The 25,111-nt window shown below is 44.3% G+C and overlaps 1 protein-coding gene across 5 annotated transcripts in view; it reads right to left on the minus strand.

The window, feature by feature from the left end:
• The window catches only part of SH3BGR (SH3 domain binding glutamate rich protein), a 542,810-nt gene that overhangs the window by 132,516 nt on the left and 385,183 nt on the right, over positions 1–25,111 (minus strand). For 3 of the 5 annotated variants that reach the window (XM_069636057.1, XM_069636055.1, XM_069636056.1), the window contains one exon: positions 16,210–16,236. The exons of the other annotated variants lie outside the window; for them this stretch is intronic. In XM_069636057.1, the coding sequence (XP_069492158.1) occupies positions 16,210–16,236 (27 nt within the window). The remainder of the gene's footprint in view (positions 1–16,209; positions 16,237–25,111) is intronic. 5 annotated transcript variants of the gene reach the window in all.

Below are 25,111 nucleotides of genomic sequence, written 5' to 3' on the forward strand. Positions count from 1 at the left end.
CCAATGCCCAATACGATTAACGCGCCTCACACATGACCCTGCATTCCGTAGTTACTACTTGATAAGATGTTTCAACATCCTCGTCATCGCTAATGACAATCACCCCTTGAGCAGAGTCAACCCCCTGTTCAACACAGTTGTCTGTTCCCACCCCAAAGCAAGGCACATTGGTATAAACCACAGACACGACACCCCATGGGCCATTTTTGTTCCTTTTAAGAGTGAGCCGTATTCCTCTAGACTGTCCCTCTTTTTCAGTTACATCATACAGGGGCTTTTGTCCTTTGGAACTTTTGGCATTTGCACCCCCATATCCCATTCATGCTTCAACCCTTGTCTGGCCTGGGGCTGTTAAGAGCTTTCAAAACTATGGTTCGGCCCTGAATCAGCCAGGTGCATGCATGATGGCACAGCTAGTGGTAGCAGCCCCATTCCCGCCCCTGTTAAAGAAGGTTGCACATTTATATCACTGATACTGTCTAAAATCCTGCGGCGGTGTCTGGGTGGTCTCAATACCCCGACCCCAGTTCTGAAACAAGGCAGCCCCCTGTAGCATTCCACTGTTGGTTGTTTGTCAAATGTGCTGCCTCCGATGCACTACCCCTTGCGATGACGAAACAATGGGCACCATCGTGGTTCCTCAGGCTCTCTGATAACCGCAGGGTCCATCCGCTCCACCCGTTTGCCGAGACATCCCCATGTTGGCAGTTGCCAAGACCCATCGATGGAACAGCACAACATCCATATCATTACCTTGTCGGGGACCCCAATCTGTCATTTACCCCAGCACTCCAAAACTCATTTGGCACCATTAGTGGCTTGAAAAAGCTGACATCAACGGATGCCGAAAATCCCATAAACTCAGCTTTAGGAGGTTGTGCAGTCCCGTTGCTGTAAGCCATTGCGTCTCTAAATTAACACATGGAAATATGGATTTAAAATCTGCTCTCCAAATATCACACTGAAATATTGGCTTTAAAAATAACGGCTGGCTTAGGCCCTGCCCAGAAAACAGCACTTTTATATCAAATATAATCCTAATAACCAGTGGCTATTTACCCCAACCCTGCATTGTTTCATCTATAACTTGGGGCTCCATTCAATTTATAAGTGTTCAATGCAACTTTATCCAATCATAATCCTGAGAAGGCACCAGCCATCAAAACCCATCATGCTGGTATTTCCTCACTAGAGGTTTATACACCCCACTAGGCCTTGAAACAGAAAGTTTCTTTAGTTAACCAGGCATACTCCTGAAAGGGCGCCGACCCCCACCGAAACCTAACAAACAGCTATTCCTCACTGGAAGCTTAAAACACCCCACTAGGCCTTGAAACAGAAAGTTTCATCAGTTAACCCTTCATATTCCTGAGAAGGAGCCATCCAGCGAACTCCAACAAATTGCTTTTTTCATAATGGAAGCTTAAACACGCCACTAGGCCATGAAACAGCGAGTTTCATTAGTTAACCCTGCATGTTCCCGAGAAGGCACTGTCCGGCGAAACCCTACAAATTACTATTTTTATACTGGAAGACTAAACACCCCACTTGGCCTAGAAACACACAATTTCATTAATTAACCATGTATACTCCTGAGAAGGCGCCAGCCATCAAAACCCAACAAACTGCTATTTCATACTGGAAGCTTAAACACCTCACTAGGCCTTGAAAAACGCCCATATCGGAGCTCCTATCATTTTACATAAAATGCATATGAAAAATGTTGGGGGGCAATCAAATGTATATCAAGATTATTGGGGCAATCATATTTATAGGGGTACAGGGGCGTGGCTAGGGGCGTGGCCACTTGTCAAATGAAACGCTTCATGAAAAGAGTCCCCCTACTACTTTTCTTCATAGCAATCCGTGAGATGTTCTTAAATACATATGTTGACAACTGGATCCAGTAGCATTCAATGAAATGTCCTTCACAGTAGCCACATTGAAGGAGCATACTATTGATATATATTGTGTATAGCAAACTCTTCTCTCATAATTTCATGCAACTATATCACTTCTTTCCTGGTACCTTTGTCAGGAAGCTATAAAAGGAGCTTATCACTTGATATTTTCTAAGCAGGTACCATTGTGACATAAAAACGTCATTTGCATTCTTCCACGTGCACTTGTTTCAGCAAAAAGTCACTGAAATCAGTACTTTCTTCACAAGGATTTAACAAACATAATTCACAGCTGTCACTCATTTGCTTGTATATATATATATATATATATATATATATAGATACGCTTTGAGACACTATCATCCGAAATCTAAAAATACAGGGAACATGGAAGAAACTTTGCAATGGATGAATGCTCAAGTTAGCATATCATAACACCTGTCCTAATCAAAAACAATGAAAACATTTGGGAAATCTTGACATGCGAGTGGGTCAGTGAGTGATTAAGGTTTTTATGAGGCTCTTTATCAACAGCTTACACAATGTATATTCACTGTTGAGTCATGTATGGCTTCACATTACTTACAGTTAAACCAGAAGAAAACAGACATTTTGTTTTCTTACCAGCATGTTCCTCTGCTATTATTCCACAATGTATTTATTTGCCTCCTCTTCAAGTAGCATTTACTCTTCACCGTGGAATTTGTTTTCTTTTTGACTCTTCTCTTTCATACAAAAATCATACTTTAACTGTAGCTGGTATTTGCCAGCATCAATTGTTTAACATTCTTAAAATGTTACCATTGGTTGACATTTTCCTTCACTCAGTAGTTAAAATGTACCATTGGTTGACATTTTCCTTCACTCAGTAGTTGCTTCAATCCTTAGTTTTGTCTCAGTTAAACTACTGCAGTTTTCTTTACGTTGGTCTTCCTAAATACATATCAATCTATTTTACACAATGTTGTTAGCATCCTTTTTTGTCTAGGTTATTCTGCTCATGTCTTTTGCTAACTGGCCAACTTGCATTGGCTTCTTAAGATTCCTAGATTCCAGTTTAATTTGTTATGTATCATTTTTTAATGTATTTTCTACCTTGAACACTCTTACCTCTCAGTTCTTATTTTTTTATATCAACCATCCACTCAGCTGGCTCTTGTACTCAGGTTTTGTCGTCTTCCCAGGGTCTTCACTGTGCACTTACCCATTTCTGCTTGTTCCACATAATAACTCCTTAACTGTGGAATAACGTACCTTGTCTACATTCTTGTTCTACCCTCCTATTGTTAAAGAAATTGCTATAAGAACATCTACTGCACATATCATCCACAAACTATTTTCATTGCTAACATGTTTGCTGTTCGGTATATAATAGTAATTTGAACTTTAGTATTTATATGCCTTTTCATAATACTTTGATTGTACTGTCGGTTTTGCTTATTTACAGCGCCTTGGATAATACATAAACCCTCATAAATAAATAAATAAGGTTATTTATATAATTTGTATTTGTATTTGTTTTATATGTAGAGCCCGCCTGGCTCAAAGGCATCTGGGCCCATATCTTATGTTACAGGTACATATAGTCAGTTAAACGTATTTACAAACATCATGAACACAGATCTTATGTTACAGTTACAGATGAGCAGCAAAGTACAGTTACACAATTTTACAAAAAGAGTCAATGTACAGTATGACAGCTTTAGACATCTTTGGACATCAGCCATGTCTTGGCTTTGTGCTTAAAAGAGTGGAAAGAAGGCTCGATCCTAATGGGGTTAGGCAATGAGTTCCATAATTTAGCAGCGAGGACAGGGAAGCTCACCCGCCCACTTTTTGAAGTTTATATCTTGGTACATTGAGGCTAAGCGTTTGGGCAGATCTCAGTGGACGTGTTGAGGAATGATGAACACATTGGTTTGCCAAATAGGTAGGGGCCTGATTGTACCCACATATATATGTGAGGGCGAGTGTTTTAAGTGATATTCTTTGGGTGACCGATAACCAGAGAAGGCTTTGTCTAGTGTCCGAGATGTGTGAAGATCTAGGAAAGTTGAGGGCAGCCCTAATGGCATTGTTTTAAGTAACCTGGAGTTTGTTTAAGTTGCGTTGACTAGTCTCTAGATATAATGCATTACAGTAATCTAGTTTCGACATAATCAATGTCCTGGCAAGATTAATGCAATTAGGGGTGGTAAGGAAAGGGCGGCAGGCTGAAATCAGTTTGCAGGTGTATGCAGAGGCTGCGATGACGGCGTTAGTTTGCCTGTTAAGCAAAAGTGTGGAATCGAGGTAGATTCCGAGGGTTTTGGTATTATTAGAGACCTGGATAGTGTTGCAATAGATGCAAAGGTTTTGAAGGCCGGGTTCAGTTTGTCAATTCGATTCTGTGAGCCGAGGATGAGGAGCTGTCTTGCCATCATTAAGACAGAGCTCATGTTGGGCCACCCACGCCTGTGTCACTTGATAAACCTCATTCAGTGCGTTAGTGTCCATAGTGTGGTCACCCGTAATTGGAATGAGAATCTGGGTATCATCAGCATAGTTGGTGTATGTGACACCCAGATAGTCAAGTATGTCAAATAGAGGCTTGGTGAACAGATTATAGAGTGTGGGAGAGACACAAGATCCTTGGGGGACCCCACAGAGGACTGGTGATGGTTCGGTAGCGGCAGAGGGGGAGAAGACCCTCATGGATCAGTTGTTCAGGAATGATCTGATCCAAGTGGTAGCTTTGTCAGAGAAATGAGCAGCAGTTATGAGGTGTTGACAGAGAATATGGTGGTTGACAAGGTCAAATGCCTCTGATAAATCAAGAAGAAGTAGCAGGGCTAATTTGCCGTTATCTTTAAAGTCCTCAATTTGTGTCTTAGGGTCGATAAGCGCAGTCTCAGTTCCGTGCCCAGGGCAGAAGCCGGATTGTCTTAGGCCAAGAAGATTGTTTGATTCCAGGTAGTCCTGTAACTGCAGATAAGCCGCACGATCTAAGATCTTGAGTATGAAAGGGACGGTGGTGATGCGCCTGTAGATGGTTGGTATGCTTGCGTCCTCCAGTGTCGTTTTATTAAGAGGGGAATGACCCAGGCATCGTTGAGGTTGTCGGAGACAGTACCAGTATTGAAGGAGGCATTAATAAGGGCTGTGATGAAGGGGGCTACTTCCCTGACAATTGGAGGGTTTACGTTTGCGGATGATACTTTCAACTTCTAAGCTAGTAAGTGGTGAGAAGTTAAAAGGTGCCTTAGTGTGAACCAACAGGGTGGTTGCAGGATTAGGTTGTGCAACGTTTTGAAGGCGTTTTTTTTCATAATTGATTTTCGACTGGAGCATAGCTATCTTATCTAAGAGAGCTTTTTGGATGTTGGAACACCACGCCCTGTCTTTGCTGCAAGTGTCGGGTGGGGAGGAGGGCGATTCTAATTCCTTTAGGATTTTGAAAAGCTCCTTAGTATTAGATTCGGCTTGAGTTATGCGTGCGTTGTAAGTCTCTTTTTTATCTTTTTTAGCTTGGAGGATAGCTTCCTTGTAATTGAGAGTAGCAACTATAAGGCTGTCTTTATTGGCGGGGCGGGGGGGACTTTTCCAACGTCTTTCAGCCGTACCTTTTTCTTTGCGTAACACTCTCAGATATGGGGTAAACCAAGAGTTGAGGTGCACACACTGTTTAGGTTTCCTAAGTTTGGTGGGGGCTATAGTATTAATAGCCTTGAGCATAGTGCACTTGTAGGCATCCACAATGGTAGTGGGGTCTGTACATGAACATGCAATTTTGTTGAGCGTGGGAAGAATGATGGGGAGAAGTTTGTCCCGTGTAATGTCCTTTTTGTTTCTTGTAGATATGGCAGGTGCGATGTCCTGTTTGGTACGTGAGTTATTGGCTGGGATGGTGAAGGTGATAATGTGGAGGACGAACCACGCACAGGGAGTATTCTGTTCTAAGTTAATGTTACAGTTAAGGTTGGCTACCCAGTCGAGTGTTCGGCCTTTATTGTGAGTAGGATCGCACGCGCTGTGTGTAAAGCCTAAGTTGGAGAGAGTGCTGGCGATTTCCAATGCAGACTGGTCATTAAGGTCAAGGAGTCCAAGGTTAAGAACGCCTAGTATAAATTATTTGGGAGTTTGTCTTAGTTTTCTCTAATAGGATGGATGTAAGATCCTCAGTAAAGGTGTTGAGAGGGCCTGGTGGTCTGTATACAAGGCGTAAAGTAGCAGATTTTTTAGGAGAGATAGCAAGTTTGATGGATAATAACTCAGCTGAAGGAATTTGTAGGGTAGAGGTAATTCTGATGTTGACAATGTCTTTGTGTCTAAAGGCGACACCACCGCCTTTAGTCTGTCCTGAGTTACGGTCGCATCTGATAATGGAATTTCCATTAGGTAGAGCGAGGGAGAGGAGTGGGTTGGATGCAGCATGGAGCCATGTCTCAGTGATGGCGATGAATTCGAGGTCATGGGTAGAAATGATACCCGCGATGTCAAGTGCGTGGGCCGGGAGGGACCTGGCATTAATAAGAGTGCCCAGGATCTGCATTTCTTTAAAGGTATTTTGTATGTCTGGTGGTGGACTGGGCATTGAAGGTAGGGAAACTTCCATTGTTTGGTGCGAGTTGCGCATTTGGCGGGGTGTATGTAGAAATCTGGACCTGAGTCTACAGTTTCTGATGAGAACAGAGCATGGTTGGTTGGGTGTGGGTTTGGAAGCAAAGTGCTGTAGCCAGAGGGCTGGGGAGTTAAGGTACGGATTGGATACTAAGTCGGAGGAGATGAGCGAGAAGTTGGGAGTAGGTTTAGGCGTAGGAAGTGAGGGTGGCTTGAGAAAGGGAGTACTGGGGTCCTCAGACATTTTATTAGCCGTGTGGCACGGGTGAGGTAGTAAAATATACCGGGAGGTCTTAGTAATGGTAAGCCGGTGGTGGGGGCTGCAGTGCGATGCAAATATAAGATCTTGAGCGAGTGGGTTCCTCAATAAAGTAAGGAAACAAAGAGCAATGAATTAAATGAACATAATGAGCAGGTAGTAGAGCAGATGTGTAACACTCAGATGTTAATAGGCTAGTCCCAGAGGCATAGGCACAGTGCTAGTAGGCTAGTCCCAGAGGGAACATGTAGTAAGGTGCAGTAGGCTATTCCCATAGGAATAGACACCATGAATGATTAATAGGCTAGTCCCAACGGCATAGACACAATGCTAATAGGTGTGTGGGAGTGAGGGGTCATTTAGGCACCCCCTCATACATTCAGCACAATGTAAGCCACTTGCTCGTACAATAATGGGGGACGCTTCCATTGCTTGCTTGCATGCTAACAGTGGCAGATGCGTGGTTGTTGTGCGGGACACTTGGCTTCCATTTTGTGTAACCTCGACTCCATCTTTGGACTAGGCCTCACTGCGAAAATACGAAAAGGCTTCTCTCCCCGCTGCAGCGCCGCGCACACCACGCTCATGGTCCCCACCTTTTCTCACTCTGTCTGAAAGCTTCGCAGCTCCGTTTCTCAAGGATGAGCCGGAGATAATTGAAACAAATACACCAATGTAACATTTCACTCTTCCTCTGAGATCACTGTCCTGTGTATGAACCAGCCTGAAACATGACTTTTAGCCCATCCATCTCCACAAACCTGCCTGTGCCCTCTTACCCTCGCTGTTGGAAAATTACTGCCACTATAACCCAGTGCCCTCACTAGGTATTCTCTTGATGTAACAGACGTGTGACCCTGCTGTGAAGGCCACCCCCAGTGTGCCCCCAACTAATATCAGACATCTGTCACAGTATATTGCACCCTATAACTAACAAATGTCAGAATGCCTTATAGCCTCCTTTGATGCGCCTGGACCCACCCCACCATCAATGTTATCTCACTGACCAAGACCTTAAGCCCAGGACTTCATATAAGTCCCAATGAGTGATGCTGTGATTTTATGTATGGGATTTATAGGTTTATGATAATGTACTCAAAGGATTTGTAGTGATCATTATTTAGTGCATGTCTAATAGTTGTATCTCATGTTAGCTTAGTTAGGGCCCGCCCTATCTCACTGGGACCTGACCCTCACCCCGCTCGGACACAGACAGATGGACCTCGTGATGCTCACCCTCCCGCCAACCAAGCAGCCAACCTGAGAGGAGCAGCACCTAAAGGAACCTACACATTTTTAGTCTTGTGTCCAATCATAATGAACTTTTGTAACATTTGTATCTGACATCGCTGATGATGCTTTTTGCCCATATAATCAATTGTATGTGTATTGTTTGCCAGAGCGCTCTCGGGCAGCAGAGTTCTCTGGATGCCAATTTTACATAAACAAAACTTAACTCTTGCAGCCTGTTCTCTTAGTCTCATTCCCCATCGGGGTGTGTCACATTCATTTTGTATTTGCACGCATAAGATGGGGAGTGAGCTTTTACATTTGGTGACACTGCAACGTGATTGGGACAGGTGCCCCGAGGCCCCGTACCATGCGGTGAGATCTGGGACGCCCCCAGCAAAACCATTGCCTCCGCGGTTGACCAGTTTATGCACACAAACGAATGGTTGCAAATGTTCCCGTCATGTTTGCAAATACCCAACTAAAACTGCTCGCCAAGGCGGGTCACGGCTTGGTTGGGGTGCGGACCAGATTGTGGATAGACCGTGAACGGCAGCTCTCGGACCACCCTACTGAACACGTGAGTACTGGTTGCAAGACTTGCTGGGGGGAAAAAAAAGAAAAGATTGAAAGACAGGTATAAAAAATAAGAGGGATAAAATAGCGGGAAAAATAGAAATTGAGGGTGAGGTTCAGGGTCTGTGTGAATGTAAATGAGGCTTTTTCTTACCTATCCTTTATATGGCCATTAGGTTGTTGTGGAAATAGAGATAAAAAGGAATACAGGATCCTAGCTCCAAAGGGGGTAGAAGGCGGAGCCGCATAGCATTGTCTCGACCAGTGCAGGGAACAAGTGGAGGTAAAGAGAAAAAAGTAAGAGTCTCATATTTAGTAGGCTCGGAGTAGTAATTAAGAATATTCTTTTTCCGTGTGAGCAGAATTCTTTGGAGAGGTAGCCTAAGGGGGCTTAGAGGTGGGGAGTGAATGAGAGAATAAGAACTAGGGACGATAAATTAAAACAATTGAAAGGGGGGAGCAAATTGAAAGATAATATATGTTACATGTTCAATGTGTCAAAGTGTTACATGTTGGTTTGTCAGTAAGTGCCAATGTATCTGTGTATTCACGAAAATAAGTTCTAATGAGAAATATTGGTGAATAATTTGTGATTCATGTTGAAAAATAATTTGTGATTCCTGCAAAAAGGGTGTAAGTAAAAAAGGTTGGTGATGTTTTTGATGTTGACAGCGAAATAAGGTCGAACAAAGGTGTTAAAGAAAGGAGGTTATTGGTGATTGACATTGTATAATTATACCTAGAAAAAAGAAGTAAAATACAAGTAAGAGTAAGAAATACGGTATGGAAGGGACTACACCGTTAGCACATATATGCCAACACTTCCCTTTGTATAGCGAGAAAATACAGAAATACCACGATCAGTGGGTGTCAGAAATAAAAGGAGAGGAAGTATCACCTATATGGCCTGAAGGAGCGTCATTTGATACACGTGTATTAGATCTTGTATCAACACATCTACTAGCGAAATACAGGGGAAAGCAATTGCAGAACGGGAGGGAGGTACTAGATTTATGGCGAATGTTTGAAGAAGTAACCCCTAGCGGCGAGGTAAGTAAAGACACATTAATGGAGAAGGAAAAGGCACTGCTGGGAGGAGAGGGTGCTAAAGGGGAAGAATGCACAGTAACAACGAAAGAGAATGATCTTACTAGGATTTATCCGTTACGGACAAGACCCACAGTAGGTTATAGTGAGCCCCTGAATGTGCTAGCACCCACTACACCAACTACCCCGGCGACAGCAACAGCCACCGCCCCGCCACCATATGAAACGGGAGGCTTATACGGACCAACTAGTTCCCCTCCCGTGAATTTAGCACGGCTAACGGGAGACTTTCATAGACAGCTTGCACATGCCCAAATGGAAATAACGCGATTAAGAGCCTTATGTGATAGGGGCCAGATGTTGCCAGGGGGAGGGGAAGTACCACCATTGACAGCAGTTGACCTCACCCCTCCGCCAAGTGTCGCAGGGGGATCCACAACATCCGCGCTGCCGCCAGCACCTATACCAAAAGGGCAGGAACAGGAGTGGCAATCAGGGGAGTTTCTATTCCATTTAAATGGCAAACCTGTAAGAATAATACCACCTGCAACCCCAGACAGCCAAAGAGGGGAGGGGCAGAGAGAAAGGGAGTCAGAAGACCTAGATGAGTATGAAGAGGGTGAAGCAGCAGCGGGAAACCTGGTGCCATTTCCATTTGACCAAGAGGATGAAAGGGCCGTGCCAAGATTGCAAGGGAGGTTAAGACAAAGAGTAGGGAACTAGCTGGTAAGTAAAACAAAGAAGGGAACGGTAAGTAAAATAGGAGGAAAGACAAAACTACAAATGCCGCTGATACATAAAGGAGCAGGGAGGCCACAGTACATTCCATGGGCACAGATGGATAAGAATAACTTATTGAAACTTCTTCCTCCACTTTCGAGTGGGGCGGGGAAGTGGATACATGCGTTGGAAAAAAACACAGCAGGAGTGCCCTTAGCCATAGGGGATGTAAAGAGTTTACTAGCGTCCCCGGAAGGTGATCAAGCAGACGCAGTGTGGGTGAATGCGGGCTTCCCGGGAGTTACAATGAACTGTGACCGCCATGATGGGTCATCATTTAATAAAGTCAGAGCGCAAGTATGGGATGCATTGCGGAGAACTTTTCCAGACACTCCAGATTTACACTTAGTGATGCAATGCACTATGGGAGAGGAGGAGGAGCCTACGCAATTCATCCTTCGGGTGCAAGACCTGTGGAGATCTGAAACGGCATGGCGTGGGACAAATCCACAGCATTGTTCTATTTTACAATTATAAAAGGGCTCCCGAAAGAGGTACAGAAGGCCTTGGATAAAATAGCTGGGATAGAAGCCAAAGGTTGGCCAGAGATTCAGAGTATAATCGTGCACCATTGTAGGAGGATCAAAGAGAGAGAAAAAGAGATAGCACAGCGAAGGTTGGCAGAAGAAGCAAAGTTAGTACAAAATAAATTAGGGAAGGTCGCAGCAATGAATGCCACAACATCCACTGACAGACAGGGGGAAGGAGAGGAGGGGTCAGGAAATACACCAGCAAGGATGGCCGCAACTTGGGCTGCAAATGGACAGGAGCAGTGGGACGGAGAGGAGCAGTACGGAGGGCCCCAGCGGCAAGGAAGTCCCGCAAGAGGACGAGGTGGGTATCGAGGACAGAGAGGAGGATTTGGAGGAATGGGCAACAGAGGGTTTGGTGGGCCAGGGATGAGGGGAGATCCACAAGGGTCATGGTGGAATTGCGGGAGGTGGGGATACTTTTCAAGAGAGTGCAGAATGCGACTAATGGGTTATTATCAAGGGCAGCCCCCATGGTAAACGAGCAGCAGTATGGTCATCCACACCCAGGCAGTCCCTATGGGTTACCTACGGGAAGGAGTGGTCAGAATGTACAAGGTTATGATGAACCACAGCAAAGGGACCCACAAATGCAACAAAGACAACAACCACAGCAGAGAGGTATGCAACAACAAATGGCAAGGCAGAACACTATGGAAAATGTGAACATCAACATATTGTTGATGTCTGCAAATGCCGCGCCAGCACCTTTTCGCGGCACAGCAGTAGTGGGGGACAATATATTCTCTGTTCCAGGAACAGAGACTTATGCAGATTAGGACAGCCCACAGAAAGCACTTGCGTGTCCAGTCCTATCCACTACTCTACATGCAGAAGAGGAACCACTAATGGGAGCAGAGATAGGCAACAAACAGTTCATCTTTATGGTGGACTTGGGGGTTGAAAAATCGTCTCTCATAGAAGGCTGGTTCCCGCTCTCTGGAAAAAATTTGGAAGCACAAGGGTTCTCTGGGGCTATTTTAAAGGTTCCTTACACAAATGATCTTGACATAACAGTGGGGGGGAAAACGGTGCGAGCACCTCTACTATATCATGAAGATGCGCCAATACATTTGTTGGGGAGAGACCTTCTGAGTAAATTAAACAAGACCATATCCTTTACTGAGCGGGGAATAGTGTGTTCCACCCCAGGAGTGTGTCCAGGAAGGGCAATGTTGATGATAAGCACCATGACTAATGAATAAGCTGTGAGAGGGGTGCCCATAGACATGGACATGTTCATATACGGAATAAGGGTACTTGCCAGAGTAGTGCCAGAAATAACGAGAAAAGAATGGAAGGTGCCATCAACTTTGTCTTTCGCCCAATTGTGAATACAGATGTTGTACCAGGAACAATTTTGTGTATTGATCTGGAAGGGGAACAGGTCTCGAGTAAAAGTAACACAGTGATAGGACTGGACACACATGGTTGCGAATGGAGAACAGTACTGTGCATAGATCCAAATATAATGTTGCGTGACTAAGAATTCCCATTAGTGCCTAATCCTGCATCCATTTTGTGTAGCATACCTAAAGCAGCATCAATAGAAAGTGAGACAGGTGAAAAACATGTTGGGGTGGCAGTGGTATGAATGGAAGAAGAAGAGTATGAGGTGATTGTGCAGAAACACCTCCCCCCACATTATTCAGTGCAGGCAGCAGAACTATTAGCACTAATTGAAGCACTACATACAGCCAAAGGTTGTGCGGTGACAATATACTCTGACTCAGCATATGCAACAACAACAGTGCACTCAGGATTGTCACGTTGGCGGCAAAGAGGGTTTAGAAGAGCAGATGGTTCACCAGTACAGCATGCAGCCCTGTTGACTAAGCTAATAGAAGCCTTAACAGAACTGTCAGTAGTAGCATTGGTGAAGTGCCAAGCACATACCAATAACACAGATGCAATCTCATTGGGGAACGCGGCAGCAGACGCTGCGGCGAATGAGGCAGCTTATTTTAATATCCCCCTAAATCATATTTTTGGTAAATAAATTAAATTATTAGATTTCTATTATTCAAGGTCACGTTAATCCGTAATTTTAATCCATAATTTTCAATTTCTTTAATATTTTAGGCACAATGCAGTGTGCATATCCTTCCTCCAATCAACAAGGCATGTATCTGCTAAAAAATTAAAAATAACAGGGTGTCATGTAACGATCAACCTAGCCGCGAGACACACCTGGGATGCTGATTACACTGATTGCGTCCCACGTACATCTCGGGCTAGGCTGATCCTTACAGGGCACTGTGTTATTTTTTATTTCTAAGCAGGTACATGCCTTGTTGATTCATACAGAAGGCCAAGAATCTCTTAAACAATTCAATGAATCACCAAATGGTTTCCACAGACGAATCAAGTTCACTATAGAATCTACCAAGAAGAGCATACAGTTCCTGGATACAACAATCTCTGTTGGAAGCAATGGTCATCTAAAAACAGCTGTATAGAAGAAACCCACTGATGAGAATAAATACCTGCACAGGTCATGTTTAAACCCAAGCCACATAAAACCATATATGATACATAGCCGGCCCACCAGATACCAACACATATTCTCCAACAGGAATCAAGGAAAAACCATCTTCCCACAATCTGCATATCCATCCTGCAAAATGGTTGACAAATTGACTGGGAATTTGGCTGTGCATTGAAAATGCCCAGAGACAACCCGCTGCAATATAGAGACTGCAGAGACATGGGGGTCATTACGACCCAGGCGTTAACCATGGCGCTATTAGTGCCATGGTTGACGCCGGTATTTTACTGATTGCGCCATTGGTGGATGGCGGAATTACTGCCCCATTCCAAGGTTGGCGGGGCGGTAATTCCCCATTCACCATTGGCCCTTCCCCATTCCCATTTTTGCCCCCATAGGGCTCAATGGGAATGAGGAAGGTGATAATTACGGTACCGCAATTACCTTGAAAGTCCCTTTGCGGGTTCCTTCTTTAACGGCTGGTAAAACCAGCCTTTAAGGTGGGGACCCGCAAAGGGACCTCGTAATTAGGCGGTAAGGGGTTAACGGCGCCGCCACCTTTTACGGCGCTGTTAACCCCTTACCGCCTGGGTCGTAATGAGGCCCATTGAACCACTACCTTTGGTTGTCAACTACCATACAGCACTAACACCACTGAAAAAGATTGTTAAAGACCTACACCCAATATTTGGTAGTGATGATAAGCTGATAGATATTTTCAAAGGAACTCCCCTAATTGTATACAAACAACTGAGAAACCTAGCACGTCTCTGACCAGGAATGCATTTCCACTACATCAAGAACAAAGAAGACCTGGAACTTACCCATGCAATGCCAGGAGATGTAATACATGCCACCACATCTGTACTAGTCCTACCAAAACAACACCACAGAACCGGACAACAGAGATACAAAAGACATACAACTGCAGATCATACAATGCAAAAAATGCATGCAAAGAAAGTATGTAGGTGAGACCTGCAAGGAGCTGCATGAAAGGATGAACCTACATAGATAAACTATCTGAAATCACAAAACAGAAACACCAGTAGGACAGCAGTTCACACAGGATGGGCTCTCATTGCGGGATCTATCACTGATGGTTTTAAAAGGTGACCTCCGAACCACACCCAGAAACACGATGGTGCTTAAGTACCTGAAGATGCTTTGCCTAACAGACTGTGGTCTGTACATAGATATAGATTTTATGACAAAATACGGCCAACTTTGAGCCTATGCAAACCAATGCAATCACATCAACAAAGTCAGAAGGCAACCCTCCAGTACCATCTCTCCTCAACAGCTACTGTTCAGGACCCCTAAAGGGTGAGGCACAGGACACAACCAACAAAGATCTTGGGTGTCTAACCTCAAATGGTTGGCACACTTTTCCAAGCATGAGGCACACTGAGATAACAGCAGAAATTGCACCGTTCAAATATGGATACAGTGTTTTGCATTTTCCACACTGTATGCAAGCCAGAAACCATTGTGAAGCTCGAAGAATACAATGGTAATGGAGGCTTCACCAGGTAAACATCGAGAGCATATTTAGTAGTGTCACATTGTATACCAGTCGGGAAACCTTAGCAATTGCACTGAAATCACTACAATGTCCTAACACGACATAGAAGCTGTAAAACAATCGTAGACCCAGTTTCCGGAAAATGGAATGCCAACTCTGCTTTCCAATTGTGTTTTTAAACCTTTCACTTCAATATGTCTTTTAAAATAACATCAGGAATTTTGGGAAATTATCGAAGCCCACCTTAAGACTGCCTGTGCCTAACTTTGAAACCATACTACATTAAACAGTTGCATGAGAACAAGATTTGGAAATGACTGGGGCCCACTGTAAGACTGCTTATGCTGAACCTTTAAAAACGTATTACGTTCAACAGTTACATGTAAAAAAAACACTTATTTTCTTTTAACACAGAAATCAGATTAAAATGTGAACTGCTTTCAAACCATTACATATGTTCCCTGCTTCTAGGAGTTTTAATGGTCTTTTATATAAGACAATTCCAGACCAACCTTCCATGTATACTGTTCCTTCAGCCCATGAAGTTTACAATGCTTTTTTTTTCCTTTTTATTCTTTTTTTTTTAGAATGGATTGTAATGTTGTTTCTCATTTCTTTACCAATCATTTTACATTGTACCATTTGATGAAGAAGTCTGTGCTAATGCTTGGTGTCATCACTGCATAGTATTTTCAGCTGGTCCAATAAAAGGCATCAAAATCTGCATCACGTGTGGAAAATACAAAAATACTCCCACAAAAGGAAGTGATAATAATTAGAGATGAAGATTCCAAACGCCCTCTCATAAACCATTATCACCAGAGAAAAAATCTAAATGTACGATATTTGAAAGGTTACAGGTTGTTGATGTAAATCTTAAAATGCGTGATTTAAAAAATAACCCTGTTTTCTTTTGGCGGTGAACTAAGACAACTTCACAGGGGTAGATAACATTTCAAATCAGTTCACGTAATAAATACACAACCGCACCCAATTACTCTTGTGCAAAACATTACTTAAACAAAATGTTATATGCATACATATTATTAGTGTGATAAATACTGTTAGTATGCAAATGTGGAATTTCCAGATCGCTGAATGTGTAGTGAATAAGCATATATTAGCAGATCGCATAAAGTACTACTAGGCTAGCTGCCACACTTGCGTGATGATTAAGGCGATGATAGTTGCCCAGAAACTAGCATTGAATGTTAAGGAAATTAAATTTATATGAAATGGGGGAAATGATTATGCAAAACACATTTTATGTATACCTCAGTCACGGGCCCATCCTCTTCATCCTATAGAAATTAGGAGAAAATGAAGAGAGCAATAAAGTCAATTTGGGTAAATAAAGGAAAGATTTCTTGCGCACTATGAATAAGTAAATCGCCTCTTTCTCTCACCCTCTAACTTATTTGGTAATATTAAACAATGAGCACCTCTTGTAGAGGCAACGGACAATCAGCTTGCCTGGAATAACAGAGTTATTAGGAAAACCAAGCCAGCATTCTGCGGGCACCTCCCCTACTCACTGTCGTTTCCCTATGGATGCTTTCCCCCACTAGCACCATTGCAACCTTGCCATGAACCCCACACTCTTGTGCCCCAGAACGTCCCTTGCTAACTGTCACGAACCACTAGTTAGCTGACCTGGCCTGCCATCTCCGTGGCATCTTCTGCATGCTGCGAAGGAAATAGAAAACGGACTCGTCCATGAGCTCCCTTCAGTTTTTCCCAGGCAGCCATTGTGTTGATAACCTTTTTTGGCGAATTCAACATGCAAGGTCATCGCAAGGGTATTTTCCCTAAAAAGGCAATTAGCACCCCGGAAATCCGTTCAGGGTGCTAATAGTCTTAGTGGCAACGGGACGGGTTTACCAGACTGGTAATGGCACAAAGCCCTTGGTGAAGGCCCTCGTATCGTTTGGGCTCTTTGTCTTCAGCTACCCTCAGAAGGATGCAGATATGATACGCCTCTTCTGAATGGCACCAACCCTAGTTTTACAGTACTAAAAGAGAACTGACACCATACACTGACCATTTAAGCAAACAATTAATACCAACAGCTGTATATCATTTTTATTCAAAATTGGAATTACAGTAGGGAAAAACAATTCTCATGACAATACAAATAGTACACCACATACTATATTACATCAATGGGGTGGGAGGGTAACTAGTGGACCTGTACCAAAACATGTCATGCTTTGCATTTTCACTGAATTATGATTTTGCATACATGTGCATAAGGTACTAAATACCAGGGAAGCTGTATCCATAAAGTGCAACACAGCTGTGACCCACCGTCCATGATGAAGGTGCAAAGCCAGCCCAGTGAAAATACTTAGCGTGTCTTCAGTTACTTACTGCAGCTGGGGATGTGCTCATAGGGTGGCTTTTGTGTGAAGGGAAACGCGGTTTTCCTTTAACAAAATTCTCCAGTGTGCAAGTGTAATGAGCTATGCAAGGACGGAAGAATTTTGCATCCCCACTCTTGCATGGCTCATTGGGGATGCATGTTTTGGAACTGCATGGCCAAATGTGCCAAGGGGATGCTCCTGCATGCACCTCTGTACACATTACCATGGCCTGGTGGAGGGGGGGTGGTGAGATGGTGGTGCTCTTGCTCCACTGCACATGTGCAGGAACCTCTCCTTGCATCCTGGTTCCTACTTGCATGCTGCGCAGAAGCTGAAGGGCTACTGTGGGAGGCAGTGTGTGGCTGAGGTAGCGACTGGGACCGGACCACAGCTGCAGGTAATACAAAAATTGTCTGTATGTATTTATATATGCATGCAAGAGTTTGGTTGGGTTTGCAAGTTAATGTAGTGTTTGTCATATGGATGCAGGATGAGTGAGACTGTGTATTGTGTGTGACTGCATGAGTAAATGACATAGTATGTATGCTGAATGGGTGTGTGTGCATGAATGTATTGTGTGCATGTGGGCTTGCAGGCAGCTGGCCTCTGATTGGGCGTGGGGGCTCATTGGGGCAGGCAGCAGGTACATTGTAATTGTTTATTTGTAAAGTGCTTATACACAAGTGAAGTGCTTCAAAGCGCTTCAAGGCGGGAAGACCTTAAAGAGTCCAAATGATCTTAACAAAAATAACAAGCATACTAGGCCAGAGGTATTTCAAATAGTGCAAGTGCATGACATGAGGAATAAGAGAAGGGGCGGGAAGGAGAAGAGCGTCAAATCAATAAACTACCGTACTATGCCTAACGACTTGTCAGATAGTGCAAGTGCATGACAAAAGAGTTGGGAGAGGAGGGAGGATGTTTTCTGACATTTGTATGACAGTTTTACTGGCGTTACATTGACAAAACCAAACTGTTCCTACATGGTAATACTGGCCTGCATTGGTGCAGCCAGTACAGTCATGTTTTTTACAATGGCATGGCATTTTGTACTGGCATTATTCAGGCAATCCAACATGTTGACTCTTCTTGCATGGACAAACTGTCCCACATTGGTCTAGCCACTATGGCCATGTTTTCTGACAGTGGGTTGGCATTTTCTATTGGCATTGCAAAGCCAACAAGTATAGGGTCACACAGGGCTAGACTGGTGCAGCCAGTATGGAGAAAGTGTTCTTAACAGTGGCATGGCATTTTTCTTGGCCATTGAAAAGCCAACAGGGTATTCTTAGGTGACCATACTGGTCGACACTGGTGCAGCCAGAATATACATGTTTTCTGACAGTGGCATGACATTTTTTTAATGCCATTGTGGGAGGCCAGCACGATTACTGTTCTTATGTGGGGGTTCACTGGTACAGGCAGCATGTACATGTTTTCCTACAGTGGGAATATAATTCTTACTGGTGTTTTGCTCAAAGCCATATGAGTGTTCTTGTGTGGGGGGAGTCTAAGGTGCAGGGAGTGTGCACATGCTTTTTACATTCACCACAGCTATTTTTACTGGTAATGTGGGAAACGCCTACGTGATCATGGGTGTGCTTATATGTGGGTTGGGGCTGGTGTTCATTGGTGCAGGCATCCTGAACCTGTTTTCTTGCAGTGGGCATATCTTTTTTACTGGTATTATGGGCAAAGCCAAGATGATGATGAGTGTTCTAATGTGTAGGGTAGGTTCATTGATGCAGGAAGTGTGCACATGTCTTCTAATGGTGGGCATAGCACTTTTACTTTTTTAGGCAAAGCCAACATGATGATGAGTGCTCTTATGTAGAGAGGGGTTCATTGATTCAGGCAGTGTGCATATGTTTTTTACAGTGCGCATAGCTGTTTTACTGATATTCTGGTGAAAAGCCAAGATGATGATGTGTGTTCTTATGTGGGGGAGGGGATTATTGGTAAAGGAAGAATGTACATGTTTCCTTACCATGGCCTGGTATTTTTACTGGAATTATGGATAAGGCTAACACGTTGATTGTTCTTACATGGTATGGTAAGTCAGACATAGGATACGGACAAGAAGACATGTTTCGTTCTAATAAAGTTACTCACCGTAGTGACTACCTTACTCCTAGTCCATAGTCCCCTTTCCTCCATACTTATGGGATATTCCGTCCTGTGGGACGGGACAGGAGCACTTTTGTAAAAAAGCATCACATTTTTCAAAAATATGTCCTTCCTCTCTTTTTACGCGGGGTACTGCACGTGGCCATAACCCCGCCCTGCTTAGCTCCGCCCAGCGCATCGCCATCAGTCCTTTTCAATCGCCAGGTCTGAGACTTTTAAGCAATAAAAGAGGAAACTTATTAGAGGGGACGGCGGGCCGGCGTATGGAGGAAAGGGGACTATGGACTAGGAGTAAGGTAGTCACTACAGTGAGTAACTTTATTATACTCTTACGTCCCGTCCCCTTTCATCCATACTTATGGGAGATTCCCAAGCACTCCCCATAGGAATTATGGGTGGATGGAAAACTCCTTATTGAACAGGTTCCTAAGCACAGCTTGACCGAACTGAGCATCAGCCCTGGAGCTCAGGTCCAGACAGTAATATTTACAAAAAGCTGATGAGGAGCCCCACGTAGCCATTTTCGCTATGGTCTTCCAGGGAACATATTTTTGGAAGGCAACGGCAGCCTCCTTGCCCCGCACAAGATGAGCATGAATTGCCTTTGGGGCCTGAAGACCCTGAATGGTATACGCCTCAGAAATACAGGCAGCAATCCATCGAGAGATGGTTGCTTTCGGGGCCGGCTTTCCCTGCAGATTTCCGAAGGTCACAAAAAGCTTTGAAGAGTTCCTAAGCTCCAATGTTCTGACCAGATAGAACTTAAGGGCTCTTCTAACGTCCAGGCAGTGCAGAACCCTTTCGGCCTCTGAGGCCGGGTCTTGAAAGAAGACCGGTAATGAAATTGACTGATTTAAATGAAAATCAGAGACCACCTTTGGAATAAAGGAGGGATTAGTGCGCAGGACAACCTTATCCTTATGAAAAGTAAGGAATGGATGCTCTACCGACAAGGCCTGAAGCTCACTTACATACCTTGCCGAAATCACAGCAATCAAAAACAACACTTTCCACGAAAGGTACTTAAAATCGACAGTCGCCATGGGCTCAAAAGGCTTATGACACAAAGCCGTAAGGACCACATTCAGATCCCACCTTGGATGCAGGTTGCGAACAGGAGGGTAAAGATATAATAGGCCCGCAAAGTGTCTTTTAATGACCAGACTCGTCAGTGAAAAGGAGCACTGGTCAGTGGACAGGTAAGCGGTGACAGCGACAAATAAGTCCTGCAAGACAATACATGAATGCCCGATTCTGCCAGATGTGAGACAAAAGACAGGACTATGTCAATAGTAGACTCCCTGGGGTCCAGCTGCCTAGCTAAACACCAGTGGCAGAACCGTAACCATTTACTCTTGTACTGAGATCTTGTCAAAGGTTTCTTGGCCGACTAGATAATGCGCATGTTATCCGCGGACAAATTGAAATGCTATAGAGATCTGAACTCAGGCACCAGGCCGCCAAGCTGAACAATTGTGGGGAGGGGTGCCACAACTGCTGATCGCTCTGGTGAAGCAGATCGGGAACCAGCAGAAGCTTGAACAGTGGACACACCAATAGATGCTGAATCTCCGAAAACCAAAACCTGGCCGGCCACCAAGGGGCTATGAACAGGAGAGAGCAATTCACTGTGTCCCTTATGATGGATTCCCCATGCTAGAAGACAATAAATGGGTGCTCGTCAGGATAACTCAAAAATAATTTTGGTTCTCCGTCCAAATCTACACTCACCTACTTTCTAGCCTACCACTATGAAAAGAAAGAAAAATAGAAAGAAAGAAAGAAAGAAAGAAAGAAAGAAAGAAAGAAAGAAAGAAAGAAAGAAAGAAAGAAAGAAAGAAAGAAAGAAAATCTAAGTTTCAGCTTAGTATTGGGTCACTCCCCTTTTGTGGTGGCTAGTTTTCTGGCCACCACCACAGAGTATTCACAGTCTCTTCTGTTTCTTGGTTTTGTAGAATGTTCACATCTAAGAAATACATGTCTCCAATGCTTCATTGGTTCAAATAATAGTCTTGTCAGTTAGCCTGTATAGTTTTGGGTTTATCCCTTCTCCTGGGATGAATTGCCTTGACCTGAACAGGTCGGTATTTACAAAAATAACAAAGTTCACTCATTATTCCTGTTGGTTTGTTCACAATCTTAGCCTTGTGTAGGCTCCAAGTCTGTACCACACTAATTGTGTTCTCCTTTCTTTAACTCTGTTGGGGGGTAGTTGTTTTCTCAGCCCCGGGTGGGCTATTGGCATGTTCAGCCCTTTGGTGGTTAGTGCTCTCTCTTCCCCTCCTGGAGTATTTGGGTTCTCAACCTGGTGTGGGTTATGTGCGAGCTCAGACCTGCTTGTCCCGTTATTTTCTCTCCACCTCCTGGGGTATTTTGATAATTAGCCCCATGTGGGTTACAGGCATTCTCAGCCCAGTTTGTGTGGTTGCTTCCCTCACCCCCTTCTGGGGTCTTTGGCTTCTCAACTTTGTCAAAGGTTTCTTGGCCGACTAGATAATGCGCATGTTATCCGCGGACAAATTGAAATGCTATAGAGATCTGAACTCAGGCACCAGGCCGCCAAGCTGAACGATTGTGGGGAGGGGTGCCACAACTGCTGATCGCTCTGGTGAAGCAGATCGGGAACCAGCAGAAGCTTGAACAGTGGACACACCAATAGATGCTGAATCTCCGAAAACCAAAACCTGGCCGGCCACCAAGGGGCTATGAACAGGAGAGAGCAATTCACTGTGTCCCTTATGATGGATTCCCCATGCTAGAAGACAATAAATGGGTGCTCGTCAGGATAACTCAAAAATAATTTTGGTTCTCCGTCCAAATCTACACTCACCTACTTTCTAGCCTACCACTATAGAAAGAAAGAAAGAAACAAAGAAAGAAAGAAAGAAAGAAAGAAAGAAAGAAAGAAAGAAAGAAAGAAAGAAAGAGAATCTAAGTTTCAGCTTAGTATTGGGTCACTCCCCTTTTGTGGTGGCTAGTTTTCTGGCCACCACCACAGAGTATTCACAGTCTCTTCTGTTTCTTGGTTTTGTAGAATGTTCACATCTAAGAAATACATGTCTCCAATGCTTCATTGGTTCAAATAATAGTCTTGTCAGTTAGCCTGTATAGTTTTGGGTTTATCCCTTCTCCTGGGATGAATTGCCTTGACCTGAACAGGTCGGTATTTACAAAAATAACAAAGTTCACTCATTATTCCTGTTGGTTTGTTCACAATCTTAGCCTTGTGTAGGCTCCAAGTCTATACCACACTAATTGTGTTCTCCTTTCTTTCACTCTGTTGGGGGGTAGTTGTTTTCTCAGCCCCGGGTGGGCTATTGGCATGTTCAGCCCTTTGGTGGTTAGTGCTCTCTCTTCCCCTCCTGGAGTATTTGGGTTCTCAACCTGGTGTGGGTTATGTGCGAGCTCAGACCTGCTTGTCCCGTTATTTTCTCTCCACCTCCTGGGGTATTTTGATAATTAGCCCCATGTGGGTTACAGGCATTCTCAGCCCAGTTTGTGTGGTTGCTTCCCTCACCCCCTTCTGGGGTCTTTGGCTTCTCAACTTTGTCAAAGGTTTCTTGGCCGACTAGATAATGCGCATGTTATCCGCGGACAAATTGAAATGCTATAGAGATCTGAACTCAGGCACCAGGCCGCCAAGCTGAACGATTGTGGGGAGGGGTGCCACAACTGCTGATCGCTCTGGTGAAGCAGATCGGGAACCAGCAGAAGCTTGAACAGTGGACACACCAATAGATGCTGAATCTCCGAAAACCAAAACCTGGCCGGTCACCAAGGGGCTATGAACAGGAGAGAGCAATTCACTGTGTCCCTTATGATGGATTCCCCATGCTAGAAGACAATAAATGGGTGCTCGTCAGGATAACTCAAAAATAATTTTGGTTCTCCGTCCAAATCTACACTCACCTACTTTCTAGCCTACCACTATGAAAAGAAAGAAAGAAAGAAAGAAAGAAAGAAAGAAAGAAAGAAAGAAAGAAAGAAAGAAAGAAAGAAAGAAAGAAAGAAAGAAAGAAAGAAAATCTAAGTTTCAGCTTAGTATTGGGTCACTCCCCTTTTGTGGTGGCTAGTTTTCTGGCCACCACCACAGAGTATTCACAGTCTCTTCTGTTTCTTGGTTTTGTAGAATGTTCACATCTAAGAAATACATGTCTCCAATGCTTCATTGGTTCAAATAATAGTCTTGTCAGTTAGCCTGTATAGTTTTGGGTTTATCCCTTCTCCTGGGATGAATTGCCTTGACCTGAACAGGTCGGTATTTACAAAAATAACAAAGTTCACTCATTATTCCTGTTGGTTTGTTCACAATCTTAGCCTTGTGTAGGCTCCAAGTCTGTACCACACTAATTGTGTTCTCCTTTCTTTCACTCTGTTGGGGGGTAGTTGTTTTCTCAGCCCCGGGTGGGCTATTGGCATGTTCAGCCCTTTGGTGGTTAGTGCTCTCTCTTCCCCTCCTGGAGTATTTGGGTTCTCAACCTGGTGTGGGTTATGTGCCTGCTCAGACCTGCTTGTCCCGTTATTTTCTCTCCACCTCCTGGGGTATTTTGATAATTAGCCCCATGTGGGTTACAGGCATTCTCAGCCCAGTTTGTGTGGTTGCTTCCCTCACCCCCTTCTGGGGTCTTTGGCTTCTCAACTTTGCAATGGCTTCTTTAGCCCCATTTGTGTAGTTGTTTCTATCGCCCCCTCCTAGGGTATTGGGGTCATTAGTCCCGTGTGGGTTCCGGATCGGCTCTGGTGGCCTGTTGCTTTTCTCACCCCCTTCTGAGGTATTCATACTTTCAGCCCAGCGTGGGCTTGAATGTGGCCTCACTGTCCTCCAGGTGCTCCTCAGATGCTGTTTCGTACCTATCATTCAGCAGTGTTGCTCTGTCATGGAGGCAGTCTCTCTTGCCCTTGCCGATTTGCATTATTGCCTTTCCTCTGGTCCGTGGGGTCTGCTGTTCCGCTCTGCCTCTCCCTTCTTTGGACTTTGGAGTTGGCAGAATAGAACTATGGTGCGTCCTATTTCGTTCTGTTCTTTTTTGTTCTTCCGCGGTCCCTGTCTGCTTGGGTCTCCCATCTTCTCTGAAGTGGCAGCGCTCCACAGGCTGCCTTGGGGCTCTACCCACCACACCGAGTGTATGGTTTTCGGCTAACCCTGCAAGGGAGTCTCACCATCTGCAGCGTGTCTGTGCATACTGGCATCTCAGGCTCTCCAGCTGATTCTCTCCTCATCTGTTGCCGTACAGCTGCACTTACGTTCCTCCCTGAATGGAGAGTTAAAATTCCATTGGTTCTGGTCTTCCTTAAGAGGCGGCAACAAAACCAAGTCAGAAACCAAGGCATCCACACTAAGAGGGGCCCTTTACCTGCTTGCAATGTTCTATTCCCATATACCCAACCAACATTGGGAAGTTTGAAGTGGAGGGAGGTGGGATGAAATCCTTATTTGGGCACTTCTTGTCCCCAGAGGAGGGTGACACCTCCATTGGGACCCTGCTTGCCCTGATCCATAGAGCGGGCATTGCATAGCTGGCTCACCGCCCTTGTACCAAAGGGGGTGGCTCCCCCTTGGGGAGAAGGGACAAATTCCCTGGATTCGTCACAATGGGCATAATGGCCTACATCAGTGTAGTCAGTCTGGGCATGCTTTTATAGTGGCATGACTTTTTTTACTGCTATTATTAGAAAATCCAACATG

Source organism: Ambystoma mexicanum, chromosome 7p, assembly GCF_040938575.1.
Source record: "Ambystoma mexicanum isolate Mex_15411 chromosome 7p, UKY_AmexF1_1, whole genome shotgun sequence".
In the NCBI taxonomy this organism is placed as follows: domain Eukaryota; kingdom Metazoa; phylum Chordata; class Amphibia; order Caudata; family Ambystomatidae; genus Ambystoma; species Ambystoma mexicanum.